General features: G+C 42.2%; 1 protein-coding gene across 2 annotated transcripts in view; it reads left to right on the plus strand.

The window, feature by feature from the left end:
* LOC108023753 (carbonic anhydrase-related protein 10) overlaps positions 1-26,070 on the plus strand; it is a 73,401-nt gene that overhangs the window by 12,490 nt on the left and 34,841 nt on the right. Inside the window, exons 1-2 of one of the 2 annotated variants that reach the window (XM_017093390.2) lie at positions 1,014-1,297; positions 9,826-10,153. In XM_017093390.2, coding sequence (XP_016948879.1) covers positions 10,096-10,153 — 58 coding nt within the window. In that variant the 5' untranslated portion in view covers positions 1,014-1,297; positions 9,826-10,095. Of the gene's footprint in view, positions 1-1,013; positions 1,298-9,825; positions 10,154-26,070 lie in introns of those variants that run through there. The other variant, XM_044093513.2, reaches the window with a different exon arrangement.

Below are 26,070 nucleotides of genomic sequence, written 5' to 3' on the forward strand. Positions count from 1 at the left end.
ACTTTTTTATTAGAAGTAGAATTTTTCTCTACCTTTCTAAGAAAATAATTTCATGTGAATAAGAAAAAGGGTATTAAAAATATCGTACAACTAACCAAGGCTTAAAAAATACATGGGTTTGAATTTAATAAAATTGTGATTGTTTTTATGTATTTCTATTGGTTTTAGCAAAACATATTATTACTATTATTATTATTAAAGTTAATCAGGTTAATGTCGTGGAATATTTGTCCTTCCCTACAGCATTACTTTAATCATTTATGTATTTAAACATATCGAATTAACTCTTTTATGTATAATTTGCCAATGTTTGCCTTCGAAATGTCATTTAGATAAAGAAAGAATGGTAGAGATGAATAGGGAGCGTCATATCAAATAGGTGCTACGCCAGACGCAAGGACATTTCAGTGAGTCCCTAGAAACCGATCCTTTGTTTTGAAACTCCCCTTCGACTGGCAGTCAATAAAGTCAGCTCCTCGCCGGCACTTGCCAACATGCCATTGCCGACTAACTGCGCTGGGATTCAACGAACTCGTAACCCCAACCTGCGTCCTTCGTCTTTCGTCCGTTATCCTACTTCTGCTCGCTTCCAAGGGCGGCCACGTGTTTCCAGTTTCCCGTTGGTCCTGGAATGTAAACACAGAACGTAAACAAACGGCAGCCGGCTCGAAACGAAACCCACCACGAGGTGGATGCGAGTGCTCGGGGATTTTCGGGCTCGGCTTCGGCTCGTCGTCGTTTGCACTCGGCCGAGGTCCTGTCGGCTGCTCCGGAGGCCTTCGGCTGCGGGTTTCACGAAGGGGCGCAGGCGCCGACGACCAGTTTTGTAAACAGGAAGCGAGGCCAAGGGCCGCCGGACTGCTCCACAGCCAACGGCAGTCCTGAAGGACACGACGCCAGCCGAAGAGCCTTCGGCTCCGCCTGCCGAGGCTCAGGACTCCGTGCCACATCGCCGTGCTGCGAGTTTGTTGTGGCTGCTTCTTCAGCCGCGCAACAGTTTTGTTTGAAGCGTCAACACGTGCGGTAGTCAGTCGTCCTTGGTCCTGCATCCCGAATTTCTGAGCCTGCCTTGCCAAATGGGACTCGTTGTCTTTCGCGAAGCGGGAAAATAGGTTCTAACAGCAAAGTGCACTGCAAGGACTGCAAATCTCTGAAGAGAAATAACTAACATAAAAATAAATCAAGGAAAAACTCCCAAGCCCCAGCAATTTATTGATGATTTTTGTTGTTTTTGTTGCGTGACGGCACTAAAAAATAATAAGGGAGAAGCGCCAGGCCGAATTAATCAAATTAAAAGGTAAAGCCAATGAAATTCCTCGAGCAGCTAATGAGAGGCCCCACAGAAACCCAGCAAACACACACAAGCGGGTGACTTCTGTTCAAAAACAAATTGCAACCGCAACCGAATCAAAGCGAAGCCAACAAAAAGGCCCCGAAAATCAACGTAATTTGTGCTCATTATGATCCCAGAGGGGGCAAAGCAAACTCGCATGCCTTTCGCCTTCCCCGTTGCCTGGTAATTTTCATTAGTCAAACTTCCCGCCCACTTTTCCGCTGCCGCTCTCGAAGTAGCAGTCGCAAACAGCGATTTCCCAGTGCCGGGAAATCGAAGACAAAGCCAAACGTTTGTTGACTAATCGTTTCTCGATTGCATTTTAAATGGCAACTCCGAGTGCCGGAAACGGAAGTGCAGTCAGCCGGCAGAACGCCGCACCTTCTGGATTCCGGCAAACCGGGGAATCTCAAGATTTCCGCTGCTCCAGAGTGTCCAACTTTGAGTGGAGTGCAGTTTCGCAGTTGCAACTCTATTTTGTTCGGGGAATATTTACCCATGTTTGCATAGAGAGTTGTGTTTAGTGTGGCAAACCGAAGGTGTCTTTAACATTTTTTCAGAATTTATCAACGATTTCGATTGAAATCTTCAGAAGTTTTGAGCTGGAAGACTTTTGTATCCCTCTTTGTAGGCCTGCTCTATAGATCTTTAAAAAGTTGTAAAAGTTTTCTGTTTCAATTAAAAGAGTATTTGCTGCGATTTCAACCCAAGTGATCTTAAGTTCCGATTAAAATCATATATTTTTATTAAATATTGAAATAAAAGTGTTACATTTTTAGATCCGAATTGAAAAAATCACAACGAGATCTTAAGAATTTTTAAAGTATTCTGTATAAACTAACAGACCTCTGGTAAGAATTCAACTCAAGGATCCTTTTTTGCCAAAGAAAACAAACATTTTATTGAATTATAAAATAAAAAAGTGGTACCTTTATAAAAACAGAAATAATGAAGTAAACATTTTGTAAGTCTAGCAATTTTTGTATTTTAGTGTTATACCTGAATGAAATCCAAATATAATAAAATAAATTTTAAACTCACTTTGCTTACTGAAACTAAGAAAAATTGATAATAGCTTGCCATAGCTTGTGCGATATACTACATACGAAAGACGGGTGATTTCTATGTCTTTAATGATGGCTTAACTGTCGCAGATTAGTACCCGTGAAGCGATTGCAATCATTGGCACCGCTCCCCGTGTGAATATTTATGGGAAATATTTTCCATCAAATTTTCATCAATCAAATGGCCAATTTTGGGCAAACAACAGTCTCGTTTTCTGCACACACACGACGCAATTCTGGTACAACAGGAAACAAACAAAAAGTACAAAATGCCAAGATACAACAAAGCAAAAAAGGAATTGCACAAATATTTACCAACAATTTCCCCGAACGGCGTTGCCATCAACATCATCAGGCTGCCGACAATAAAATCAAGCTGGCAATTTATTTGCGATTTTTCCATGCTCCCCGGCAAAAAATAGCCAAGCGAAATCAAAACGAAATTAATAAAAAGAATTTTCATAAAAATTTGGCGCGCACATGTAGAACGGCTCCGTCGTCTTCCCTCGGATGGAAGCTTTTGTCTGTCATCGCAGTTGCCAATCAAGTTGCATTCACATCCCCACTCACCGGGAGCTCTGAATCCAGGCCAGAGTCTTTGTCCTGGCCGAGCTGCTCGAAAAACACAGCATTAGGATGCTATTCCGGCGCCATTTAACTCGGTTTATTCGGGCTTCCCGAAAGGCCGGGGCACAGTTTTTATGACATTTAAGTTTTGTGACTTAAAAAGGTTTATGATTTTCAGTGCCATTCAGGTTAAAATGCCCTTTCTGACACATTTTAGGAGTGAGTAGTTTCGTTTAAAATGTGTTACAGTTGTTTACATTGTTTAGCACCGAAGATAAAAAACCCGAGAGCCCCAAAATATTTTTCAAATATCTTACGATCTCCGAAAATAAAAGTTATGGTTGTAATATTTTTATACAGCAGGCCTAAAAAGGATCGAATTTGTTTGGTATCTGATTTTTTCGCATTTTCTATTGCTATAAAAATTTTAAGTAAAGTGAATATTTAAATACCATAAAAGAATGAGAACCAACTAATCATTTTTGCTTAAAAAAACAAAAGCGCATTCAATTTTAAAAATCTTTCTGAATATTTTTTAGATTTTCAGATTTTGTTTTGTAATTAAATGTGTGTTTAAAAATAGTTTGCCTACATTTTCTATTTCGTTAAGCATTATTATGAATTATTTTCAAATGCAGAACCTAAACCCAAATCTAGTAACGTTTCTGATGCGCAGAAAATAGTGCATAAAACAAATACTTTGGTGCGCAACTTAAATGAGAATTCGAACTAGCATTCCAATTTATCAAATTAAATTTAGCAGCCGCAGAGGGGGTAACGTTTATTTGCTTCGCCCCCGTGATACGAGTGTGTGGGCAACATTACAATCGCAAATGGCACCTTTCCCTCCGGCGTTTTGTACTCTTTTTGGCCATTTGCGTGTTCATGACGCAACATTTGCGGTTGTTTATGTTTTTGAGGTCGCATATCGTGGTTGGCCAATTGTTATGCGCATTTCGTTTAATTGCACGCCCCACACACGACGAGCTTGCCGCCGGTTTTGTGGTGACATCGCCGTCGCCATCGTCATCGTCCGTTTAGGTGTTAATATTTCAATTAGCAGTCGTTTAGGTTTACGGATCGCCTGGAATTTCCCGTAATGCCCCACGCAACTGTTACGCCAGCAAGCCGTAACGCACACGCCATGCGGGGTGTTCCTGGTGATTCTAGGTGTTGTGTGATTTCGGGAAGGGGTCTTGGGGCCCTCTGCGTTTTAGTGAGCCCCATCTGGCCGATCTGTGGCAATTTACCAAGTGGTAATCCCCCGTAAAATGCCCAAAAAGTGAGTTGGCGAAGCCCACAAACTAGTTGGATCAACTTGGCCGAAAAGCGATGTTCTACGGCTGCCCGTCGCCAAAAGTAATTAGTTGGGGAAATCTGAAAAACCAAGGAGTAGGGACTTTGCTTCAGAAGTTTAACTGCCCATTTCTTGTGACAATTCATAAATGCACGCAGGAAACTAAGCTGAAGCCCTAGGATGGTACATAAGACGTACAGAGTGTTTCATTATTTTAACTAGTTCCAAAAGTTTTGTTTAATATATTTCAGAGTAGCTGTTGAGCTGGCAAGTTACAGCTAAAAAAAACCAATTTGTGGATACAAAAATGGTATATAAAAAATAGAATAAATTGCCTTATTTATTATATTAAAAAATGATTTAAAATGGTTTATCTTTTAAAAAGAAATATAAGAATTTTTGTGTTCCTTATCCAACAAACTAAAGGACTAAAATTTATTAAAATTATTATTAGCAGAAAAAGCTAATAATATACCAAATCTTAAACCCCACTCGGAACCATTATCCCAAAATGCACAATATATCGGCATATAATGTTGTAATCACGCTTTGCACTAAAAACAGATCTCTTTGGAGCGTTTTTGCGGACAATGGTCTTCTGGTCGACTAATTTGCAAATAAATTGATTTCAAACTGAAATAATTGCATGCGGTGCGGGCGAACAAATAAATAAAATGGAGTGCAGTGGCGTAAAATAAAGCACTTATTTGATCCCTCAAGGAAATCGGCGTACATGTGTTTGCACAGCCAGCCCAATGCATTTATACCCGTGGATGTATCTGCAGGCGAGCACGAACAAATATATATGTGGCAGATTTTAAAACATTTGCTTATCATTTTTATTATGAGTTGTAGGCGGCCGAGGCAGAAAAACTTTTCAATAATGAATATGCAACAGTAAATGGCCAGCGAGAGGTGGTTTCCCCGTGCTTTTTTCCAACATTTTAATATGCATGGCAGGGCTCGACACATTGTGAAAATGAAAAGAACAAAAGCAGGGGCATGGCAAGGGGGCGGCTGGAAAACCGCCGGCGGTGGCAAGTGAAATAAATTTGTCAGCCATTGCAATATTCTTCTTCGCGGCCGGCAAATGAAACTGGCCTGGAATGGCTCTGGACCTGGTCAATAAATAAATACGCAAAAGTAAAATGTATATGTACAAATGGAGGGGGGAGGGAGGGGGAATGCAACGCATACAAGGCTGAAATTGTGCATGAAAAATATGAAAAGACATTTTCGGTTAACGTATCGCCCGGCCTTCCCCCGACTTTTCCCACGCTTTTCGCCCGCTTTTCCCCCGCTTTTCCAAGCTGACAATAAATGTCATTTAGTTGCGGGCTGGGGAGGGGGCCAAAGGGTTCCGAGATCCTGCAGCTGCTCAGCTGCATGGCGATGCCAATAAAATTTATTTAAAGCAAATTAAGGATCCAATGGCCTGCGAATGATTTGTGTCCTCGAGCCGGGACCTGCGGCTAATCGGACACATGCAGATACCCCGGGGATTAAGTTCCATTTACAACTTAAGCCCAATTGTCGGTAGTCGGAAATTAAATGTTTTCAATAATTTAGGGCTTTCAGCGTCGTGTTTTTTGTTTGCCTGCTAAGTTGGAGCCAAGGAAAGGTCAACAATCTCCATTAAAAAACACGTAGAAAACCTTAAAGAGCAGTGGGATTAAAGCGCAAAAAAGCCTTGCTAAGTCCAAGTCCGAATCTGTAGAAAACATTTCAATTATTTATGGCATAAATGCAGCACACAATTGCGCTTAAGTTCTGGGAATTTTAAATTCGCTTCGTTTCTCCGGCACAGTCGTTTGAAATATAAAAGCGACTTATTAAAATTCAAATAAAATGTGTGCCCAATGTGTAAACTGTGTGACAAATGCCTGAAATGCGAGATAAGGCTGCATTCAAATTGCATAATCTGCTGCCATTGTTGTGTGTCTTCGTGTTTTCCCAGCTTTCCGAGTTTGCCCAGTTTTTCCACAAAAGTTAATTGAGAAGTGTAGCTTAATTTGGGGCCAAACAAGTTGGCAGTGGCAAAGTGTTCGCAGAAGTTGGCAAATGAATTTCACTTATCGTAACTGCCATTTTGCAGATCAAATGGAATGCCGAGTGTGTTCTTGTGAGAGATCTGAAAAATGGCCGAAAATGTGCATCTGGAAAAAAACTAAAACGAAAAGTTGTTCAATACATATTTTTCCTTTTTAATTTGGCCGTGTTTTGTGTTCTTTAAGGTAGCTAATATGTGCATTTGTGGGGCAAACATTTTATTTGTTTGCTTTACATTACGAAAACATTGGCTTGCCTCTACCCAAAGTACAATTTTAATTGACTTTTTAATTAGATTTGTCTACAACTTTGTTGGACTATTATATTTTATTTATATGCACCTAGTAGCTAAAACTATTTGCTATATCCATTAAGACGGTGTGAATTATTGTTTTATTACTATAAGTTTTATGGATGAATTCAAATAGGGAATGTTTCGATTTTTAGGTAGGCCCATCTAAAGGGTATTGACTAAATATAGATTATATTGCCAGGTGATCTGAAGATTTTTTCTATTTTCTTTCATTTTTGGGACCCCGTTTTTAATGTAAAACTCCTTTAAGCTGTATAGGCCCCCATTGTTTTGTCTTTTCGATTCCCTGACTTGGCAATGGCTTCATTAGCTCCGATCTAGCATTAACTTGGGCCCGAATGCAAACAGGGAGCTGGGGCAAATTTTCAATTACGTCCGTGACATGACATAAAACGTAAATTAAGGCAGGGACGCCCGAAGGCCCGGTCAGCAGGGGCGGCGGCGAAGGGGCTGTAACGCTTGATTTGCTCTGACATAAGTGGAGGTCCTGTTTTTGGAGTTGGAGCTGAGTTGGTCGCCTTATTGTTACGCCTACAACGAAGCCATTCCGGCATTCCTGGCATTCAACATTCGCCATTTGCTGCTCGAGGTCCGGGCCATGTGTGTGCTGGCCAACAGCGACGAGTGCATGTTAAGTGCCTTATTATCCTGTTTATGTAACCGTGCAGTTTTGTTTTTGGTCCGGGCGAAAGAGCGGTCACATGTCCCGCTGCCGTTTTCCCATTTTCCCCCCCATTTTCCCCCCTTGTTTTCCATTTTCATGTTTTATTCAGGCCTAGTTTACAAATTGTCGCAACGGATCTGTGGAACGTGGCCAGCACGAAATGAATATTTTGAATACAAATAACTTAAAGCGGACTCGGACTCGGACTTGGACCTGGCAGGGCCAAATTGCTCAATTCGCCAGAACTTGTTGCCATGTTGTCCCTCTTTTCCGGCCAAGAGTGGACTTTTCGAGTAAATAGTTCCACAGGCAGCCCCGAATGTTTCAAGTTCACTTTCGGCTCGTGGAGAAACTTCAAGCTTCAACCAAAATTGAGGTTTCCGTAAATTGGTGCTTCTGTTTTTCTGTCTTAATTAAAGTGTCTGCATTTTACACATTCCGGGGAAGGGAACCTGTTAAGCACATGGGAACATTGTACGGAAATTTGCTAATTGACTAATTTTTGCATTTTCATAAGACAAATAGGAAATATATTTACCAGCTCGACGAGATAGGGCAATTTTTAATCCGATATTATTTCACAAAATGATTACCAAAATAGTTCTTTTGGGTCGAAAAATAGGTGCTTGAATTTTAGTTAAGAATTACATATCTTAGGTGGTCTGTCAATCGTAAAAAAAAATAATGTTTTGGGTCGAAAAACAGGTAGTTTAATTTTTGGAACAAATACCCCTATTTTTGTGTCGTAACTTTGTCAAAATGAGGCGCAAAGCTGAAAGCCCGACTGATAAAATCCAGATAAACGATCCTTACCAAATTGCGGGAAATTAATTTTGTCAATTGTCGCATTTTTATAGAGGGTTGCATCATCTTTTTTTGCGGGAATGGTGAAAAGTTAAAGTTCCCAGTTTCGAGTGCCAATAGATAGGGAATTTCATTACGAACTCAACGAAATATGGCACTCCATTATTCCTTAATTCGCCAAAATAATTTATTTTTTTGGTCGGAAAATAAGTAGTAAGATTTTCAAAAGATTTCACTAAAATATTCCAAACACTCAATTTCTTATAGTATGAAAGAATTTGTATATACTAAGGCGTTCCCATTTTATGTAATATTTTTTCAGCAAACGTAGTAATCTATACTTTAATTGGCTTAATAAATCGAGAGATAAAGAAACTCAAGAAATGCCTTAGTATTGAAACAAATACATTATCTCAGTCTGCAGGAGCTAGAGAAACTATGGGTTATTGTTCTTCTGGCCAGCTATGGATTTGCTAGAATCCGATTAAGAATCTCAAGAACTTTCCCCGTGATTCCGCAATCTCCTTGGAAAATCCTAGTTTCCTCCGCCGGAATCGTTGATCGATTGAAGTCCTCACCTTTTCCCACTTCGATTAGCAGCTGCTGTAAAGTTTTCCATGACCAAGTTTCTAGGGTCGTACTTTGCGGACTCCCCTGCACCACCGTGCCTTCCGTGTGTATTTATCATGATTCAGATCCGGACGAGGCGGAACTCCGGAGGAGTAGGGATAGTACGGCCATTGCCTTCGCTGCCTCTTCGCCCCGCTTCCCCGCTCCAGCTCCATTTCTCGAGCACTTTAGTGCAGGCTAATTACAAAAAGTGAAAACACAATTCATTTTGCTTGTGGTTTATGCGTTTTCTTTGCCGCCCCGCCCACTTTCCGCGTTTGCCGCCCCCTTTTCCGCCCGTCGCCGCCTTGCAGCGTTATAAAAATGTTTATGGCTGACGTTTGTTGCCATAAAAATGCGAAGTTGTCGGGGCTACCGTTGCGAATGCGATTACTTGACGACCAGAAAGGTCACTCAGCCGTGGCCATTGTTGTTGTCGTTCGCCGTGTCCTTGCTGCCGCACAGCACCCGCCGCCCCATCGACCACCCCCTCACGTGTGTGTGCTGTATTTATGGCATTGTGTTTGTTAATAACATTTGCAGCAAGTGCATTCCATCTCTGACGTAATGCCCCAAAGGGCCGAGCCCCATCCCAACGCATACAAACTATACCCTGCACCGTTTATGGCCAGTACAAGTGCTGCCGCGTACCCCGTACAGAGCAGGGCATAATATGGTTTACCAAAAATAGTGTACTTCCTAGTCGTATGAACGAACACTTCTTGTGGAGCTATGATAAATTGTCCGTATGCATTTTGTTTCTTTAAATATGTAATTTTAGTTTTACTTGCCAAGCATCCCCCGTTTTTATGAAACAGGAAGTTCAACTAACGAACGATACATACATTTTAGTGTTGATACCCTGTACAAAGCATTTTAGGGACTTAAGCTTCATTCCAGTGTTGGTAAACCCTTTACAAAGCATTTGCAGGACCTAAAATTGTGTTTTCAATAATCCATGTTTATTTGACAAAAGCGGGTTTCCTGCAGGGTACTCCTTGCGTATGGACCCCCCTCGAAAATCGTGGTGGCCATGTTGTCCTAATTAATTTAAGTCCCCTTCCCCGCCCCTGCAATCTATGCACCGCTCACTCATTTTCCACCGCTCTTCTGGTTTCTTTGCAGTACTTGGCCGTGCAATTACGCAGAATGCCGTTTGCCTTTTAAGTTGCATATTGTTCGGCGATCAGGCGGAGGAGGCGGAGGAGGAAGACTTTCCCGCGGACTGGGAAGGCGGAAAAGCGCGGAAAAACGGACGTTGAGGTGAAGTGAGGGAGGAGGCAGAGGAGAAGGAGGAGGCGAAGTGCCACTGACAGTGGCAGTAAGTTACGGGCCAAGTTTCGCCGGAGTCGCCTTGTCGCTGGCGCAACTGGCATAACTCAGAGCTGATGAAATATGGAGCTGCTGCAGGCCCTCTGCTGTACGCTGCTCCTGCTTCTGGCCCGGATGCAAGGTGAGTCCTCGACAGGTCCTGAAGTCCTGGCAGGGTTCGGAGTCCTGGGGAGTCCCTCCATGTTACTGCGACCCCGCCATTTGGTTAATATTTGCCCGCTGTCAGCGCATCCGCTTTGATCTAGTCAAAAATTGAATAATTCCTACTCGTCACTGTACTCAAACCACCTCCACCCCCACCCGCCACGCCCCTTTGGGGTCAGTGTCAACCGTGTCAACGATATGCGATATGCAAATTTTCCACATCAACCTGACACGAGCTTGCATAACTTGCAACACTGCAAGTTGGGCAAACAACAAGTAGAACAACACGGGCATGGGCAGCCGCACTAGCACTGCAAGAAAATAGTGTGGAGTATGGTGAACTCCACTTAAAGATGCTGCTCGATTCCCACTGCAATGTGTCATGTCTTTTCAAGGGGAAATTATGTTGAAAGCCCTTTCCTTATATTTATAAGTGAAGACACTACTATTTACTACAGTACTGTATACTCCTAGTCCTTGAATTTCTTGAATTCTTATATTTCTTATATATAAGTTAAGGCTAAAAACTGCTAATGCCAATTTTCTGTCCCAAAAAACCAGGTATTTTGGCAATGATCTTGCGAATTAAAGTAATAAATAAAGATATCTGCTTTAATATTATTTCTTTAAATTTTAAATGTAGTACGACAAATATAAATAGTTAGTTTTTTATGGATGTGAGATGTATAGATTTCCTGCTACAGCTTTTATCATTTATCAAGTTCGGCAGTGTTCCAAATTGATTTATGGTTAGTTAGTAGTATAGCAAAGTTAGGGCGTGCATAACATAGTGTAGGATATGCGGATAGGATAGTATATGATGTTCCGAATATTTGATTTATGATTTAATAAATAATTTAATAATTTACCAAACATCACAGCAAAACCATTATAAGATGTGCTGAACATAGAACTTGATTTATTATGTCAACGAATTTGGGATTGCATCAAGGCCATCAAAGGCCTTTTTAAGTAACGTTTTGTTTCCCTTCAGCATTGACCTTTAGATTATAGTAAGTGTAAGTGCTTGATAGGGGATATACTTGGGTTCAGAGCCCCTTTTTCCCCTATCGCATTTCTTTAGGGCACAGGCTTTTCGAGCAGTGCAGCAGCTCGCAGTCACGTCCTCCGATAAGCTTCCTGTGCACTTGAGGTTAGTTTCTGGGGCCTGGGAGCCCCGCCTGCTGCCTTATCAATGCCACAGATCTGTCATCGTAAATTCAACATTAATTGCGGAGCCGAGCGCCGGCGAGCGTCCCCTGGCACAGATAATGAGCAACAGAATAAATAAATAAATTGCAGCTAGGAGGGGCGGGCCGGGCCTCAAATTACCAGAAACGGATGCAAGTGGCCAAAAAGTTTGCACATTAATCGGGACTACTTAGGCCAAGTTTGGGGCACTCTTGGGGCTGGGGCATCTTCATTTGCATTGCGATGGCCAAAGCCAATGCAACTCGAATCGATAGATGCAAATGCGTAAAAGTTTTCGTGCGGCAATTCCGTTTGGAAATTTGATCAAATTTTAAATCTAATGAAGGGCTGGCTGCTTAAACATTGAACTTGGAGTTTAAAAATATTTAAATAAATTAGGGTAGCCAGGAGATAAGTTATGTCTGGCTAAGCAAATAACGTTTCGGTTCAAAGGTGACTTAGACTTTGACCCCGCGGCTCTGACCTACAGACTTGCGGCAACCGGCTCTCATAAAAGGTGCAACTGCTAAATATTTACTTCCCGAGGCCGCCATAACTATAAACCGACTTTAAGGCCCGCCACAGACATGTACTACACACCATATACCATGTGCTATATCCTATAGATGAGCTGCATTTTATACTCGAGCGGATGTACATAGACAAATATATAGCCGGCGGCCTCACGAAAATTCAGCACAAAAACTGGGATGGCTCGAAGAATAAAACCTATATATATATGGCGGGTATATATGGTATATAGGAAAAACGAAAATATCACGAAGATGAGGAAGAAGAAAAAAATGCAAAAAGCAGCAGGGAAAAAGAAATGTTCATGCAATAAATTCACGTTGAAATTTTGCAATAGTTGCGTCTGCGAGTTGCAGCAGTAAACGCTCGAGGAGCAGCAGAAGCGGCATGGGCGGCTCGAAGAAATAAAAGGGGCGGCGCACGGGAGGGGGGTCAGGGGGCCAGAGCCACCCCCTAAAAAACCAACCCACCAGCCCACCAGCACACCAGCCCACTTTGAGTTGAGTGGTTCCTGCTGCTGCTTAATTTTGCAGCACCTCCTGTGCTTAAGTAAACTTTTCCAGGGGCGCGGGCGCGGGGGTGGCTGGGATTTGGCCGAAAGGGGTGGTGGCCAGTGGGCGGAGGGCGGTGGGCGGCGATAAGCAGGCCGCTCTCTGCACAATTTTTGTTTGCCCCATTCGATTAAACTAAACATAAATTTCATGGACGATAAATCAGCCGTGAGCGTTGGGACAGTTGCACCTGCACCTGCAGCTGCAGCTGCTGCCTCCCCGCCCCTGGGCCAAAGGGGCCTTTCAGCCCCTTGGACACGTGTGGGAAATCAAAAGAGTGGAAGCCATGGAGCGCTGGCCGCTGAGCAGGCAGCATCCTCCCACGGCTTAATAAATTAAATGCACTAAGTAAATACCCTTCACTGGGCAATTTACAGTGATCAGCGACCCCCTTGCCCCGCCCCTGCTGCGGCGCCCAAAAATCAAATGGCCACGCGAAATTGGAAGAACAATTTCCGAAATGATTTTCGGCTGGGTCGCAGCTGCCGCTGGCGGTTCGTGTCGGAAATAAACAAAACTCCAAAGTGGCAGCCAACTGCCAGACAAAGGTTGAATGCCCCTCAGTGCGTTGCGGCAGTGTCGGGATATTTTGGGATTTTAGGGCAGGAAAAGTGCAATTGTCGAGCCTAATGAACTTTTCTAAATTTAAAACATCAGTCAGCTATGCTTCTTAACTTGAACTTTAGCTTTGGGTGACATTATAGCCACCTTTCTGCGATTACCTTTAGTTTTGGCTTCAAAATATGAGTTGTTTTAAATATATTCCTACTTGTATTTTTAACTTGTTATTTAATATTTCTTCTTTTATTCTTAATTTATGGTAATTTTATGAAGATTTTGAATATGTTTGAAAGTATTTTTTTTTTATCAACCTTTGCACTTGTCAAGTTTATGTTACTATGAACCAACACTGAACAAAAATTATATTCGGAAATTTCTATGATGTTACTCTACTGGTTTGGGCTGCCCCTTGAGTCCTACAATTTATTTATCTATTTTAGCAATGTTGAACAGAGTTTTGCTAAAAAAAGATACATTTTTTTACATTTTATTCTTGAAAAAACGTTGTTACCTATTTTAGGGAGCAAACCACCTAAAAGCCAACTCTATATCAACCCAGCATACATTTGTCTCTCAATTTCCTCTAACACTCAAGCGTTTTATGCTTTAGAGAAGATTCCTTATATATTAGCTCATTTGCTCATATTAAGGGGTTTATGGCGCTGTTTTTGGATGCAGAGTGTTTCAATATGGCCTAGAAGTTATGACTCTTTGCTGGGTATAACTCTTTGGCTCTGAACTACAAGTATACACAGGGAAAAATAAGGGTGTCTTTTCCAGAGCTGCCTGACTGCTTATTTTTGGCCTTTTCTGTAGTATTTTTCTGGCGAATTGGCCACCAGTCGGCTACGTAATGTGGCACGTAGCTAGCAGGGGAATGGATCTTCGGTCCTCGGAAAAATGAAGGGGAGGGGGGTGGTACGGGGCTCCAAAGTTTGTTAGCTCCTGTGCAATGGCCAAAACAACAACAACATGGCTCCCCTGTCTGTCTGTGTGTTTGTGTCTCTGCGAGTGTGTGTGTTAATGCTAAATTAAGTTGCTGCACGTCGTAGCATACAGCATACAGCATACAGCGTGTGAGTGAGTGTGTGTGTGTCTGGGGGAGGGGGTGGTTTTCCGGGGAAAATGGGAAAATCGGGAGGTGGCTCTCCGGCTTGTATGCTCGACCGCCGGCAGGCTGTAATCCCAAAAACATTAAACTGGCCGCGTCAGGACATTGATTTTCGCTTTTGGCCAATATTTAGCCAGCTCTGCTTCTTATCTGTGGATGGTAAGACCCCCTCCCTCCCTCGTTATATATAGAGATCCACAGATATGTAGTATATATGCTAGTGCTGCTGCTCCGCTGCCATCTCCATTCTGATTTTGTGCAAATGAAAATTCAATTTGAAATGGAAATTATACTTTTCTCCACTTATTTTTGCATTGTTGTTGCTGCCTGTTTGTTTGTTATTCTCTCCCAGTTACTGGTCTTTGTTTTTGGCCATGTTTTTTCTTGCTTTAAACCTTACTTGGGATTTTCCCGCACTCTGCATTTGAAAATCGTTCCGATTTGGCATTTGAGTGTGTGCGAGTTGGACAGACTTCAAAAAATCAGATGGAAATATGATTGCAAGCTGATGTGAACAGCGCGAAAACGTATATTTTCAGGAGGACCATCTTAAAAAATATAAATATTTATTTTCCTTATATTTGCAGACTTTGGTAACATTTTTAAGCCTTAGTTATTCAATGAAAACATTACCAATGCATAAAAAAGGTTGCTACATTTTTTGAATTTTCAAAATAACGTATACGTAATATTTCGTTTTAAAATTATATTTTAATGAAGATTACTTAAAAAAATAAAAATATTTTATTTCCTTACTTTTGTTTATTTTCTAAATAGTTATTCAATAAAATAATTTTAATCATTTCCAATAGTAAGTCAATGCACCAAAAAAGTATGCTACATTTTTTAATTCGTCAACAGAACGGATACGTAATATTTCGTTTTGACTAACTTATACGTTACGTATACGTAGTATATTTGCCTTAAGATATTTGATTAAAAAACTACACATGAACGAATCGAAAATAATATTTACTAATTCTAAAATGAGGTAATATTATTTTAAATACAATAGGGAGAAAAAGAAATCAGTTTATAATTAGATGTGGTATGCGTAATGTGGACATATGAACAAATTAACGATATTTATTATTGGCAATTAAATTATAAAATATTTTCTTATTAAGCAACACAAAGAAAGAAGAAGAACTTTTTCACCGAAAAAAGTCTGGCAGGAGTTGTCTTAATGTGGCGCCAATTGAATTGCTCGCCAAACAATGACCAGAAATCTGTCCTCTTCACTGTGGAAATTGTTTATTTATTGAGTTAATCAGGGAGTGGAGGGTGGAGGGGGTGAAGGTTGAATGGGTTGGTGGGTGGTTGGGTAGTTGGGTGGCTCCTCATGCATGACCAATAATCCTTCGAATGGAGACATAAAACAATGGCCGACGAGCATAACATAATTTCCAGCACTTAACCATGGCCAACTGCTGAACTGCTGAACCCAGCCCACCGCAACCCCCGCTTTTCCGTTTCCATTCGGCGACATTTTCCGACCCATCACCATCACCACCCCCAGCCCCCCCCCCCCCCCTCCCCCTCCCTTTTGTCCTCTCATCCGGTTTTTGGCCTCGGTCGAAGTCGAAGCGGGTCATGCATTTTTCCGCTTCGCTTGTTTTCAAACTGATTTCAATCTGTTTCTGCTGTCTTTCGATCTTCCTTCCTTCCGACTTTTCACGGACCCCCCTCGTACCACACCCCTGGACCACAGCCCCCCTCCGCCGCCTTTTGTTTCATTGTTGCCAAAAGTCGTTGTTTTTCTGTTTCTGTTGTCACTCCCGCGCTGGCCTGCCGGTCATCATCATCATCATCATCAGCCTCATCGTTGGCATTTTGCTTTCAATTTGTGGCCAGAATTGAAAGAGAAAACAACCCTTCAAGACGACCCCGCCACCGGCCCCGCTGTCCACTGTCCCGTGTGCTGTGACCTCTGACCCATCCCCGCCTCTTGTCCTCAAATCGCTTAAGTTGCCACGCCTCGCGCGCTAATGAAAAGCTACTGCCAGTTGCTGTCCACTGATGGTTTTCGCTTTCCTCGCGAGGTATTGCCACTAACTTGTGAATTCTGAAACACTATTTTGTACTGGAAGGAGGAGGAAATGCTACAGGATTTTAACAACTGCATTAAAATGAATAAACTATTTTATATCCTTTAACTGAGTGCCACAAGTATTGGCGAATTGTTGGTGACCCCGACCTTTCTCATGCCTTTTCTTTTCTAATTTTCAAAACTTACTATCACATTATTTTTAAGACTTTATATACAGCATACAAATATTTAAACTCAATTTCGCTTTATTTTTTTGTTTCTTTATTATTTTAATCAATAGTGCAAAACTGGAAAAATATATTATAAAATATGCAGCCAGTTTTCTATAAAAAGCCAAACTGAACTCGAATACTTATATTTCTGTACGTCTCAAATTATTTATTAAATACTCTGGCTTTCTTTCTTTATTTGTTTTCGAGAGTTTAAATAGATGTTGGTGACCTCGACCTTTTCCTTAGATCGTTTCTTCACTGCTCATTTTGTGACATCATACACCTGTATTTTGATCTTGTTCACATTTTACTAGTGAATTATTTTTTTTTATTTTTGTAAAAAATCTTTGTTTGATTTCAAGTAAGAAGTTTTTTTTTTAAAATCCAATAAAATGATATCTTTAGTTCTGCAAAAAGAGTTTAAAGAGGTATGTATAATTAAATCTAATTTATTGTCATATCTCGTCTCTATTCTCTGTCAAGGGCATATCTTCACGCCGACTTTCATAGGAGACTTGGCCGTTTCCTTCCCACCCTCATTTTCCCTTTCTTCATCATTTGCTGTTTTTTTCGGGTTGAACAATGAAAATTAGCAGGAGAAATAATCAAGTGCAGTTTTAATTTGCACAATGCCCAAGCTTCGTTGCTTTTTCAACTCCCCCCTTGGGCTTTTCTCCGCCATTTCGCCATTCTTTGGGCCCCTCCCCCGGGTTCTTCCTACCCGCTTTTTCCCCCCTGGTTTTCCTATACAGAGAGTTCCCCGCGGAACCGCCATCTTCCAGAGGCGAAACAAAGGAATCGCAGAGACAAAGGCCCGCCAGGACGCTTCTTTCTTGTTTCTCCTTGGCGCTTTTATTCCCTATTTCATGTTTTTTCTGATATTCTTCTATAACCCCGGCTGCCCCGCAATTTTGCGGATTTTTCTCTTTTTTTAGCCTGTCTCTGTGTTTTGGGTCCAGTGCGGTCACAAATAATTGGCCCGATGCCGCTTTGACGTTTAAATTTTATTGAATGGCAGCTGCAATTGGCAGTTGGCAGTTTGCTGGCCGAGAGTTTCCAGTTGAGTTCTAAGCCCGCTTAATTGTTCCCAATGGCTGGAACAATGGCATGGCAACAATGGCATGGCCGGAAGTGGGCGTTGGGGCGTGGTGGTGGGGGTGGGGACGTGGCAATGGTGCCTGCATAATTCTTTTACGCCTCATCGATGGGCGAAGGTGTGGGTGGCGCTGAAAAACTTGGCTAATAAATGATCCCGGCCAGACATAATAATTTTCGCAGCTCCCCAGTAGCCTGTGTGGGTGAGCCCTGTCGTGTATGTGGCCCACACACACACGCACACCCACACATGTGCATTGTTCACGCCTCATTTGGCTTTTGCCTTGGGCTGCGGGGCTAATTTGCCTTTAAAAGTGCGACAGCATTTTACGCTTAATTTGGCATTGATAACATTTCACCCAAGACACCTGTTGTGTGGGTGTGTGTAAGTGTGTGTGCCTGTGTGCTCGTGTGGGCTCTAGCGCATTAGTGTGAGCTTGTGACCCTAAAAGAGGCCTACACATTTTTCAACTCACAGCGAGGCACAAAAGCACTTCGGAAAAAAACAGCAACAATCATAACAATAATCATAACAAAATGCGAGAGACAGTCTGAAGTGGCTCCCCTGTACAGTGAACCCCTCGCCGTTTAAGGACCCTAAGCAAGTGCGGGGCAAGGCACAGTGGGAGGAAAATAATGGAATAGCTTGGCACCAATGAATTAAAAGAATTTAATCTTAATAAATTATTATTTACACCTTGAACAATAAAAGTGGGATCAAATATTCATTTAGATTACTTTTTATGTATTTTTCAACTTAGTTAGAGATTATGGTTTGTAGAAGCCTATACAAAATTAATAAAATTATACAGAAATTACTGGGATTTTGAAATCACCTGAAAGTCCATCCAAACTATGTGGATCTGGTTTTCATTTCATACTTTTTGATGTTTGAGTTAAAAGCTTTATTGCACCAGGCTTTTCTTGTGAATAATCAATATAAAATATATTTTAAAATTAAAAATTAATTTATATTTAATTGAATTTAAAACATAATTTATTTAAATTAGTTCCGCGCTCTTTGCCCACTGTCTCTAAAAAGGGAATCTGGCATGCTGACATTGATACGTCGCCAGTGCGTGCTGCTAAAATTTTATGATGTGGGCCAGGCGCACTTACCAAGCTCCCAGTTTCCCTCGACTCGCCAGGATTTCCCCATTTGTCCCACCCACCCCCGCGAAGCTTTTCCCCTGGGAAATGGGCTGCCCAGGTGACGGCAAATTGATGCTGTTATTGTCAACGGGCGTCGTTTCCTTCGTCTCCTCAGGGGCGGGGCAGGGGCGGCGGCTAAGGGGGGCAAAGTGCCAAAATGCCAAATGCTGTCAACTGTCATTTGGGGGCCTCCCTTATCGAGGTCCCTTTCCGAATTTCCACTGTGTCATGTCAGGCGGCCATAATCATTGACATTCATACATAATGGACTCATTGATATTCGCTGGCAACAACAAAAGGTCAAGTGGCTTTGCCGGCGACCCCGCCCTCGCCCTCGCCCTCGCCACCCCCCCTCCCTTTTGTTGTTCTCTCGTTGGGGTCATAACGGTAATTGCCAACAAAACGAGTGATTAACCTGACAATACGCTCGCACGCACACATGGCGGTCCATCCACACACACTGCACACACACACCACTGACTCCGCCCCCCGCGGGGCCACACCCACCCATTGGCCCTTTGACCTTGCCCGTGGGCAAAATCACCCCTCCAAACCAAATGCACTTGCATCTGTGTGGGGTTTTTTGGGGCCAGGGAATGTGTGACTTTGACACGGCACAATGCCGTGCAGTGGGAAGAGGGGAGGAAGGCCGGGGGAAAAGCGAGAGGAAAAGCTGAAGTCCTGGCAGGTCAAACAAGAGTGCCAAGCCAAGTCAAGAGGACACATTTCAGCGCAGCTCGCCATGCAGTAAGCATTTAAACCGAGCATTAAATAAGAGTGCCGCCCATAAAAATGTCCCACAAGGCGAGCTGGAAAACCGCAGACTGACCGGAAAAATTAGTGCACCCACGGAGCAGTGGCCAAAACCAAACAACATTAAGCCAAGTAAATATAATTACAGCATTTTATTATCCGGAGTGCTTACAAGAAATTTTTAAGTCTTACATATATAGAAAGTGAAACAGTGGGAGTATTTAGTTGTAATATTTAAGAAAGTTACTGATGGTGGTGAATTTAGAAGAAAGTATTTCTAAAATATAAAAAATGTAGAATATAAATATAGAATAGACTTTTCGTACGATTTTCTTTGAAGAAAACTACATATAAAGTTAAAATTTTGTTTAACTTACATTGAAATCCATCTAAATTTATTCATAATTGAACTAAGTTATATTTTTCGATAAAGCTTAAAAAATACAAACCATTCCTAAGTATGGGAAAGGAAGAATAATAGTTATTTTAGTTACATCGAATTTGATATTATTATGTTTAAAATTAAAAGGCTTTACAAAATAAAAAAAAAAACGTAGGAGGAATAAGGACAGTTTCAATAAAAGTAAAGTTGTGGAAAATTTAAAAGCAATTAAATTCCTAAACAGAATGTAGCCAAATCAACCAAATACCACCGAACACTTTACCTACAAAAAACAAACCCCAAAAAATCCCAGAGGAGAGCAGCACAAAAAGGCCTAACTCAAATGCTGGAATTTCATGCCATTTATTCCGGCCTAAAAAATGCATGTTCTACTGCTGAAGCTGAATTTGAATTTTGTATTTATGCAATTTCATCTCAGCTTGATTGCCCTCCGCTCTGGCGGCGGGGCTGCTGCCAGTTGGGTTTCATTTGCAGGCCAATTACGATTTGTTAGGGCCATCATTTATGCAGCATTATGCTGCATTATTAACCGATTCAATTATTAAGTGAGCCGAACTGCAGCTCGGCCATCGGATGGCTTGCATTGCGATGGCCGGCCATTAATTATTTGTGGTGTGTGGAAACAAAAACGATTTGCGCCTTAATTGCCGGCTGGGTTTCACTCGCTTTTCCTCGCCTGTCGACGCTTTCCCCAGCCCCAGCTCTTCCCACTTTTCACCTTTCCCCGCCGCCTTTCCTGCGCTCCATTTCAAATGTCCGTGAGGCGAGCGAGCAAATCACTCAAAGGGGATCAGCAAAGGCTCGCTTTGATTTCCAGACCCAACAAATTATTGAGCAGACAGCCGGGCAGGGGGAAAGCCTGGAAAAATCCGTAAGTCTAGAGGAGGGGTGGGCAAATCAGGAGCAGGGCGGCTGAGATTGGCAGGCGATTGAAAGAAGTCGGACAGCCCTCAAAAAGAAAAAACAAAGTTTGCCAAATCTCTCTTTTTGGGTTTCCAGATTGGCCGACAGAGTGGCGAGCAAAATTGGGAAAACTATTTCTAAAATATTTAAAGCGGTGCGAGCTAGCACGTTGGATAGCCAGGTCGATTTTCTGGGAATTTGGCATGCTTTTTATTAGCTCTACTACTCTTAACATTTTATATTAGTGTTCAAATAGGTTTTGCTTTTCATGAGACTTTTTAAAAACTCCCCTTACTTGTAATTTAACCAAAAGTATTATTTCCTTTGAATTACGCCTTTCCTAAGGATCTTCCAGCCACCTAATTGCAATTTCTTTGAAAATATACTATAAAACTAAATTCCTTGCCAGCTTGTACAGCCCAGTTTTCGCTCTCAACTACATTATTTTCCAAAGTCAAAAGGTTATAGAACCGCCTAATCAAAGGCTTATCTTTGTGCGCTTTTCCATTTTTCACTGGATTCCTTGAATTTAATTTCCCCCGGGGTGAGCATAAACGAAGCCAAAATGCAAATGAAATTCGTTTATTTAATTTGGGCTACCCTCCCCCTCTTTTTTGACAAAAACACAGCTGCTTTTCCTTCGGCCATGCAACTCACACAACTCAGTTTTCAGGTGCAGTGGCATGCGTGACGAGGGCAGGAGTCAGAGCTCTCCCCATTTTCCAACCTCTTTTCAGCCGAACGTGCAACTTTGTGGCTTTCAACGCCTTGGACTTCTGAATCTGCCGCCCATTTTCCAATTTTCCCACTGCGAGTGTGTTGGAGCATGTGTCTTTGAGGCAGTTAGGGGCTAAATTAAAATTACAACTTTTCCACTGCACGATGTTGACGACGTTGCTGCTTTGCGTGTGCCCCAAAAACAAAAAAAATCTGCCTAAGACAGAGAACCAAATAAGAAGAAAAAAGGAAGCCAGGCGAAAGGCTGCCTAATAAAATTGGCCCAAGTACGTTTTGTAAAAATGCCAAAAATTTGCTTGAGAAAATTTCCAACTTCCGGCACGAACAAGTCGAGATGTTGTAGTATTTGTAGTAGTTGCCGTGTTTGTTTGGCGAGATTTGCATGCAAAACATGTGTAAAATTGAAGCATCGACTGGTCAAAAGTAGGGTTTCCCCCTCCCACCAGAGCGTTTTCCTTTGGCTTTCCCTTCGGCCGAGTGCGGACGTGCCAACGTCATCGTCATTGGCCACTTTGGTCAAGTCCTGCCGGCCTGCTCTCCCTTTTTTTCCCCTGGCCAGAAAATGCTTGGCTGGTCAAATTTAATAGCAATGCGATTTGATTTCCAAGTGTCTTCAGTGGCTCTGATTCCTGGGTTCTGATTCCGATTGCGAATGCGACTCTGCTGTAAATTCGCATAAAAAGTGAAGACAACCAGGTCCCCAGGCAAAACAGAATTAAAATCTGAGTGATCCCAGGGCTATAGTTGGCTCGCGGAGATAATCAAGGCTGCAATGTCAAAGGAATTTTTATGTATTTTATTTAGTCTAACTATGTACAGATTTACCTGTCCCTGAGATGAGAACTAAAATCTGAATGATATGAGGGAAATTATTGGCTCGCTGGCATCATAAAGGTTATATTTAAAGCGAATTTTCATATATATTTTAAACTATTATCAGTTTCAAAAAGGAAAAACAAAAAAAAGTTATTGTAAAAAAAATTATTATTATTCAGGGATGGTTTATGTCGGAGATCATAGATGTGCTATCTTAAAGGTATTTTGAAATATTTTATAACCGCATTTTCCTGAATTATACTAACTAAAGGTGGCATATGCTCACTCAAAATATTCAAATGTTATCCTCCAGTATTTCCTGCTGAGCTTACCATTTTCACCAGGAACTTTACCTGGGACCTTTAGGCCCAAATTTCCCCCCATTTAATTTGCCACAACTTTCAAGCCGAAACTTTAAGCAACTCATCGGTTATTTATACGGAGATCCCGACCCCCGGTTGCGGAATAAATAAGCCACAAGGTCGTGGCAGGCGAACCCACACACAATCGCAAAAAATTGGCATAATTTCCTTTGGCTCGGGCAACAAATCAGGAGCATTCAAGGTGCTGCGGCCGCATTAGCGCCACCTGCGAGCGCTTAGGTGGACTAGGCGCCGCTTTTCCTTTTTTTGTTCCGGAAAATGTAATTTTCAGTGGGCTGGCTGAAAAATCAGCAGACATCGATTTCTTGGGAGCGAACGAAACGAAACGAAATGAAACTGAAACGAAAATAAATGCCAATGGCTCATTTATCATGGCCAACACATGCACACACACACGCACGGCGCTTCTTTTGCTTCTGGCCAACACACACACTCGCACTCGCACACAAACAGGGCCCCTTTAGGCCCTTGAAAATGGTAGCATACTTTGCAGCGCCAGCCGCAGGAGGAAACCTCGGAGAAAAATGTGGCACGCGGCTAATGAAGAATGTGTGTTCTTCGACGACGCTGCGGGAAACTTTGCACCGCCCTGACACCGCCCACTCAACCACCCGACCACAGGGGCCACCCTTAACCCCAGCCTTAACCCATTTAAGCCCGAGCCCACCCCAACACCCCGACGTAATGATGATTTCAAAAGAATTGCAAATGTTTGGCCAACGTTTTGCGGGTCTTCCGTTGGGAGATATTCAAGGTCTGCTTTAACGCCCGTCCCCCTTTAACCCTCTCTCGCCCACTGCTTATTCACATTCGTTTCGGGGGGTTGAGGAGGGTTAACTGCATTATGAGTGGCCTCCAGGTGAAGGGAAAATCCAATTGCAGTGCAAAGCGAAAATTCATTCGGAAAACATTAGCTTAAATCGATAGGACGACATGTGTGAGTGTGCAGCGTGATTTGAATACCCACACAGCAAGTAAATACTATTCCGGGGCACTGGGTAAAACTGTGCATTATTAAAAAAGTTATCCCCCAACATTCCTAAAAATCCCAAGTCCAAAATGTAAAAGTAAATTCATGAGCTCTTGCCTGCGAAGCTTTCTTTGCCTTTATGGTCAGTCACTTGCGAGGCGAGTCTAATGAATACAAATGAATATATATTCAGCTTGGATCCTTCAGCGGTCGAGTCCTCGAGAGTCCTTCTTCAGCTCGCTCGCCTGTCCGAGCCAACGTTGAGGGCGGAAAAAAGAGGAGAGGTACTCGAACAGAAGATGTCCTGGAGTGGCAAATATTATTGCTTTTCAGAGATTGCGGCTTCATGCTCTAGTAATTTTTGTCTTGGGAATTCCAAAGGTTTGAAAAAGGTTGCCCAAATGTTCTTGTAAAGCTTACCCGAACTGTATAATATTTATTTTTTAATTATCTCAAAGCTTTTATGGGTTTCTAGACATTAATTAAAAACTATCATCAGAATACTAGTTTTAAAAATATTAATTTTCAAATAATTTCTTTTAAAATATTTCATAGTTTTTCTGTTCTTTCGCCTAAATGTTTATTGATCTTACTCCTATCAAAATTTAGTACACTCCCAATCCCTGCTACCCTGCATAAATTGAAGCCGCAGCACGCTCACTGCCCATTTTAAATGGCAGCAGCCGAAAAGTGAACAGCAATTGGCAGCAGCAACCAAAACCAGGAGAAGGCTTCACAAAATAGAAACAGAAGGGTGGAGAGGAGGGGCTGGGTGAAAGGAGAAAGGAGAAGTGCAGCTAGTGAAAGTAGCAATTGGAGGCAACAATGGGGAGTGGGGAGTGCTTGAAGTTTGTGCACCCAGTTCCACTTAGACTAATTAACTGCGCCGTCACTTGGCTGCTGCGATGCTTGGCTGCCGTCCGTCCGCCTGTCCGTTTGTTCTCCTGTCCGTCCGTCCAGCTGTCCGAAAGTCCCGATGTCCGCCTGCTTCATATCGTCGACATGCCAAAGTGCCCCTGGGCTAAAATTCTGCAAAAATTCTGGTCAAGCAAAGCTCCCTGTTGCAATTTCTCTTAGATTTTGGCGATTTATAGGTACATTTCAGGTACAACTAAAAATACTAAAAGAAAATGTATTCAAAAGAATATCATAAAACACGTTATTACTTTTCGGTTTATATGTATTTTCATTAAGATTGTCTTAAAATGCTTAGGGGGTTTTGTTTCACTTGTAAAGGGCTCTAAAAGTATGCAACAAAAGTTGTTGTTATATACCTTCTGACAGCTTCAAACAATTACCAATCAAAATCAAAACAGTTCTCGGAAGTATTTCCTTCCCAAATCTCCTTGTTCGCAGGAAGCAAGAACACGACTCTGTTCTTGGACGACGCTGCTTTCTACCGGTACTTTCTCCCCGCCACCTGAACTCGCCCACTACTGATGTTGCGGTCATCCGGTCACTCAGCGGTGCAGCTGCAAGTGAAGCCGGAGACAGTCGAGCAACATCATTAAAACTCCGGGAAAGTGGGGATGGGTTTGGGGTGGCTGGGAAAATGACACCAGGAACGGGCCCGCTTAACTTTTCACTGTTTGCTCTTTGCTGGCCATTTGGCAGTGGCAATTTGAGTGCTACTACTATATCTACCCAGGACACCTGGACACCTGGACACCTGGCGGGACCGCTTGGGGAGTGACTGTAGCTGTAACTGCTATATCCACAGTTTTCGGGGGCACATCTATGGATGCAGGCGCCCCGAAGCAGCACACATTTTTAGGCAGCGCACGGCAGGCGGGGAAAGCTACATTTTCCGGGGATTTCCATTGTGGTGCATGTGGCCGTGTCTGTGCCTGTGTCTTGTGTAACCCAAATGAGTAGAATGTGTAAAGGGCAACTTGACAATAATGAGTGCAGCAGCACGGCAAAAACAACTAGTTGCCAAAGTTTAAGTGCAAGAAAGGCGGGGAAAAGGGGTTCTGGGGAGCGACTGGGGAAGCCAAGTTACTGCTCTCGGAAGCAAACAAGCAATGTCAGTCAGCTATTTTTGGACACTGGGAAAATATACTAAGAACTGCCGACCTAAAATAAATATTTAATTTAAAAAAGACACTAAAATCAAATCATTCAAGCTACTAAAATATTTAATAAACATAGCTTAAGCTTTTAAGGACAAATATTAAATCTGTTCAAAATACTACAAAATATTTTTCAGTTGTGCAGCCGTCGCATCTTCTCACCTGGCTTTTCCTCCAAAAATGTTTCTCCATTGCCAAAGGCAACAAATCAGTGTCAGTGGAAAATTTCCGCTTAAGGCTTTCCATCTCCCTCTTTCTCTTTCCCTTGCCCTCTTCTAGTGGCGACAGGAAAAACTTTTGCTGATATTTAAGTGCCACCTTTTATTTTGCTTTTCCATTTTTCCAGAGCCCTTCTTCGTTTGAAGTCGGTTTTCTTTTGCTTTCCGTTTTCGGGGCATTTGT

This window comes from Drosophila biarmipes, chromosome X (genome assembly GCF_025231255.1).
Source record: "Drosophila biarmipes strain raj3 chromosome X, RU_DBia_V1.1, whole genome shotgun sequence".
Classification (NCBI taxonomy): domain Eukaryota; kingdom Metazoa; phylum Arthropoda; class Insecta; order Diptera; family Drosophilidae; genus Drosophila; species Drosophila biarmipes.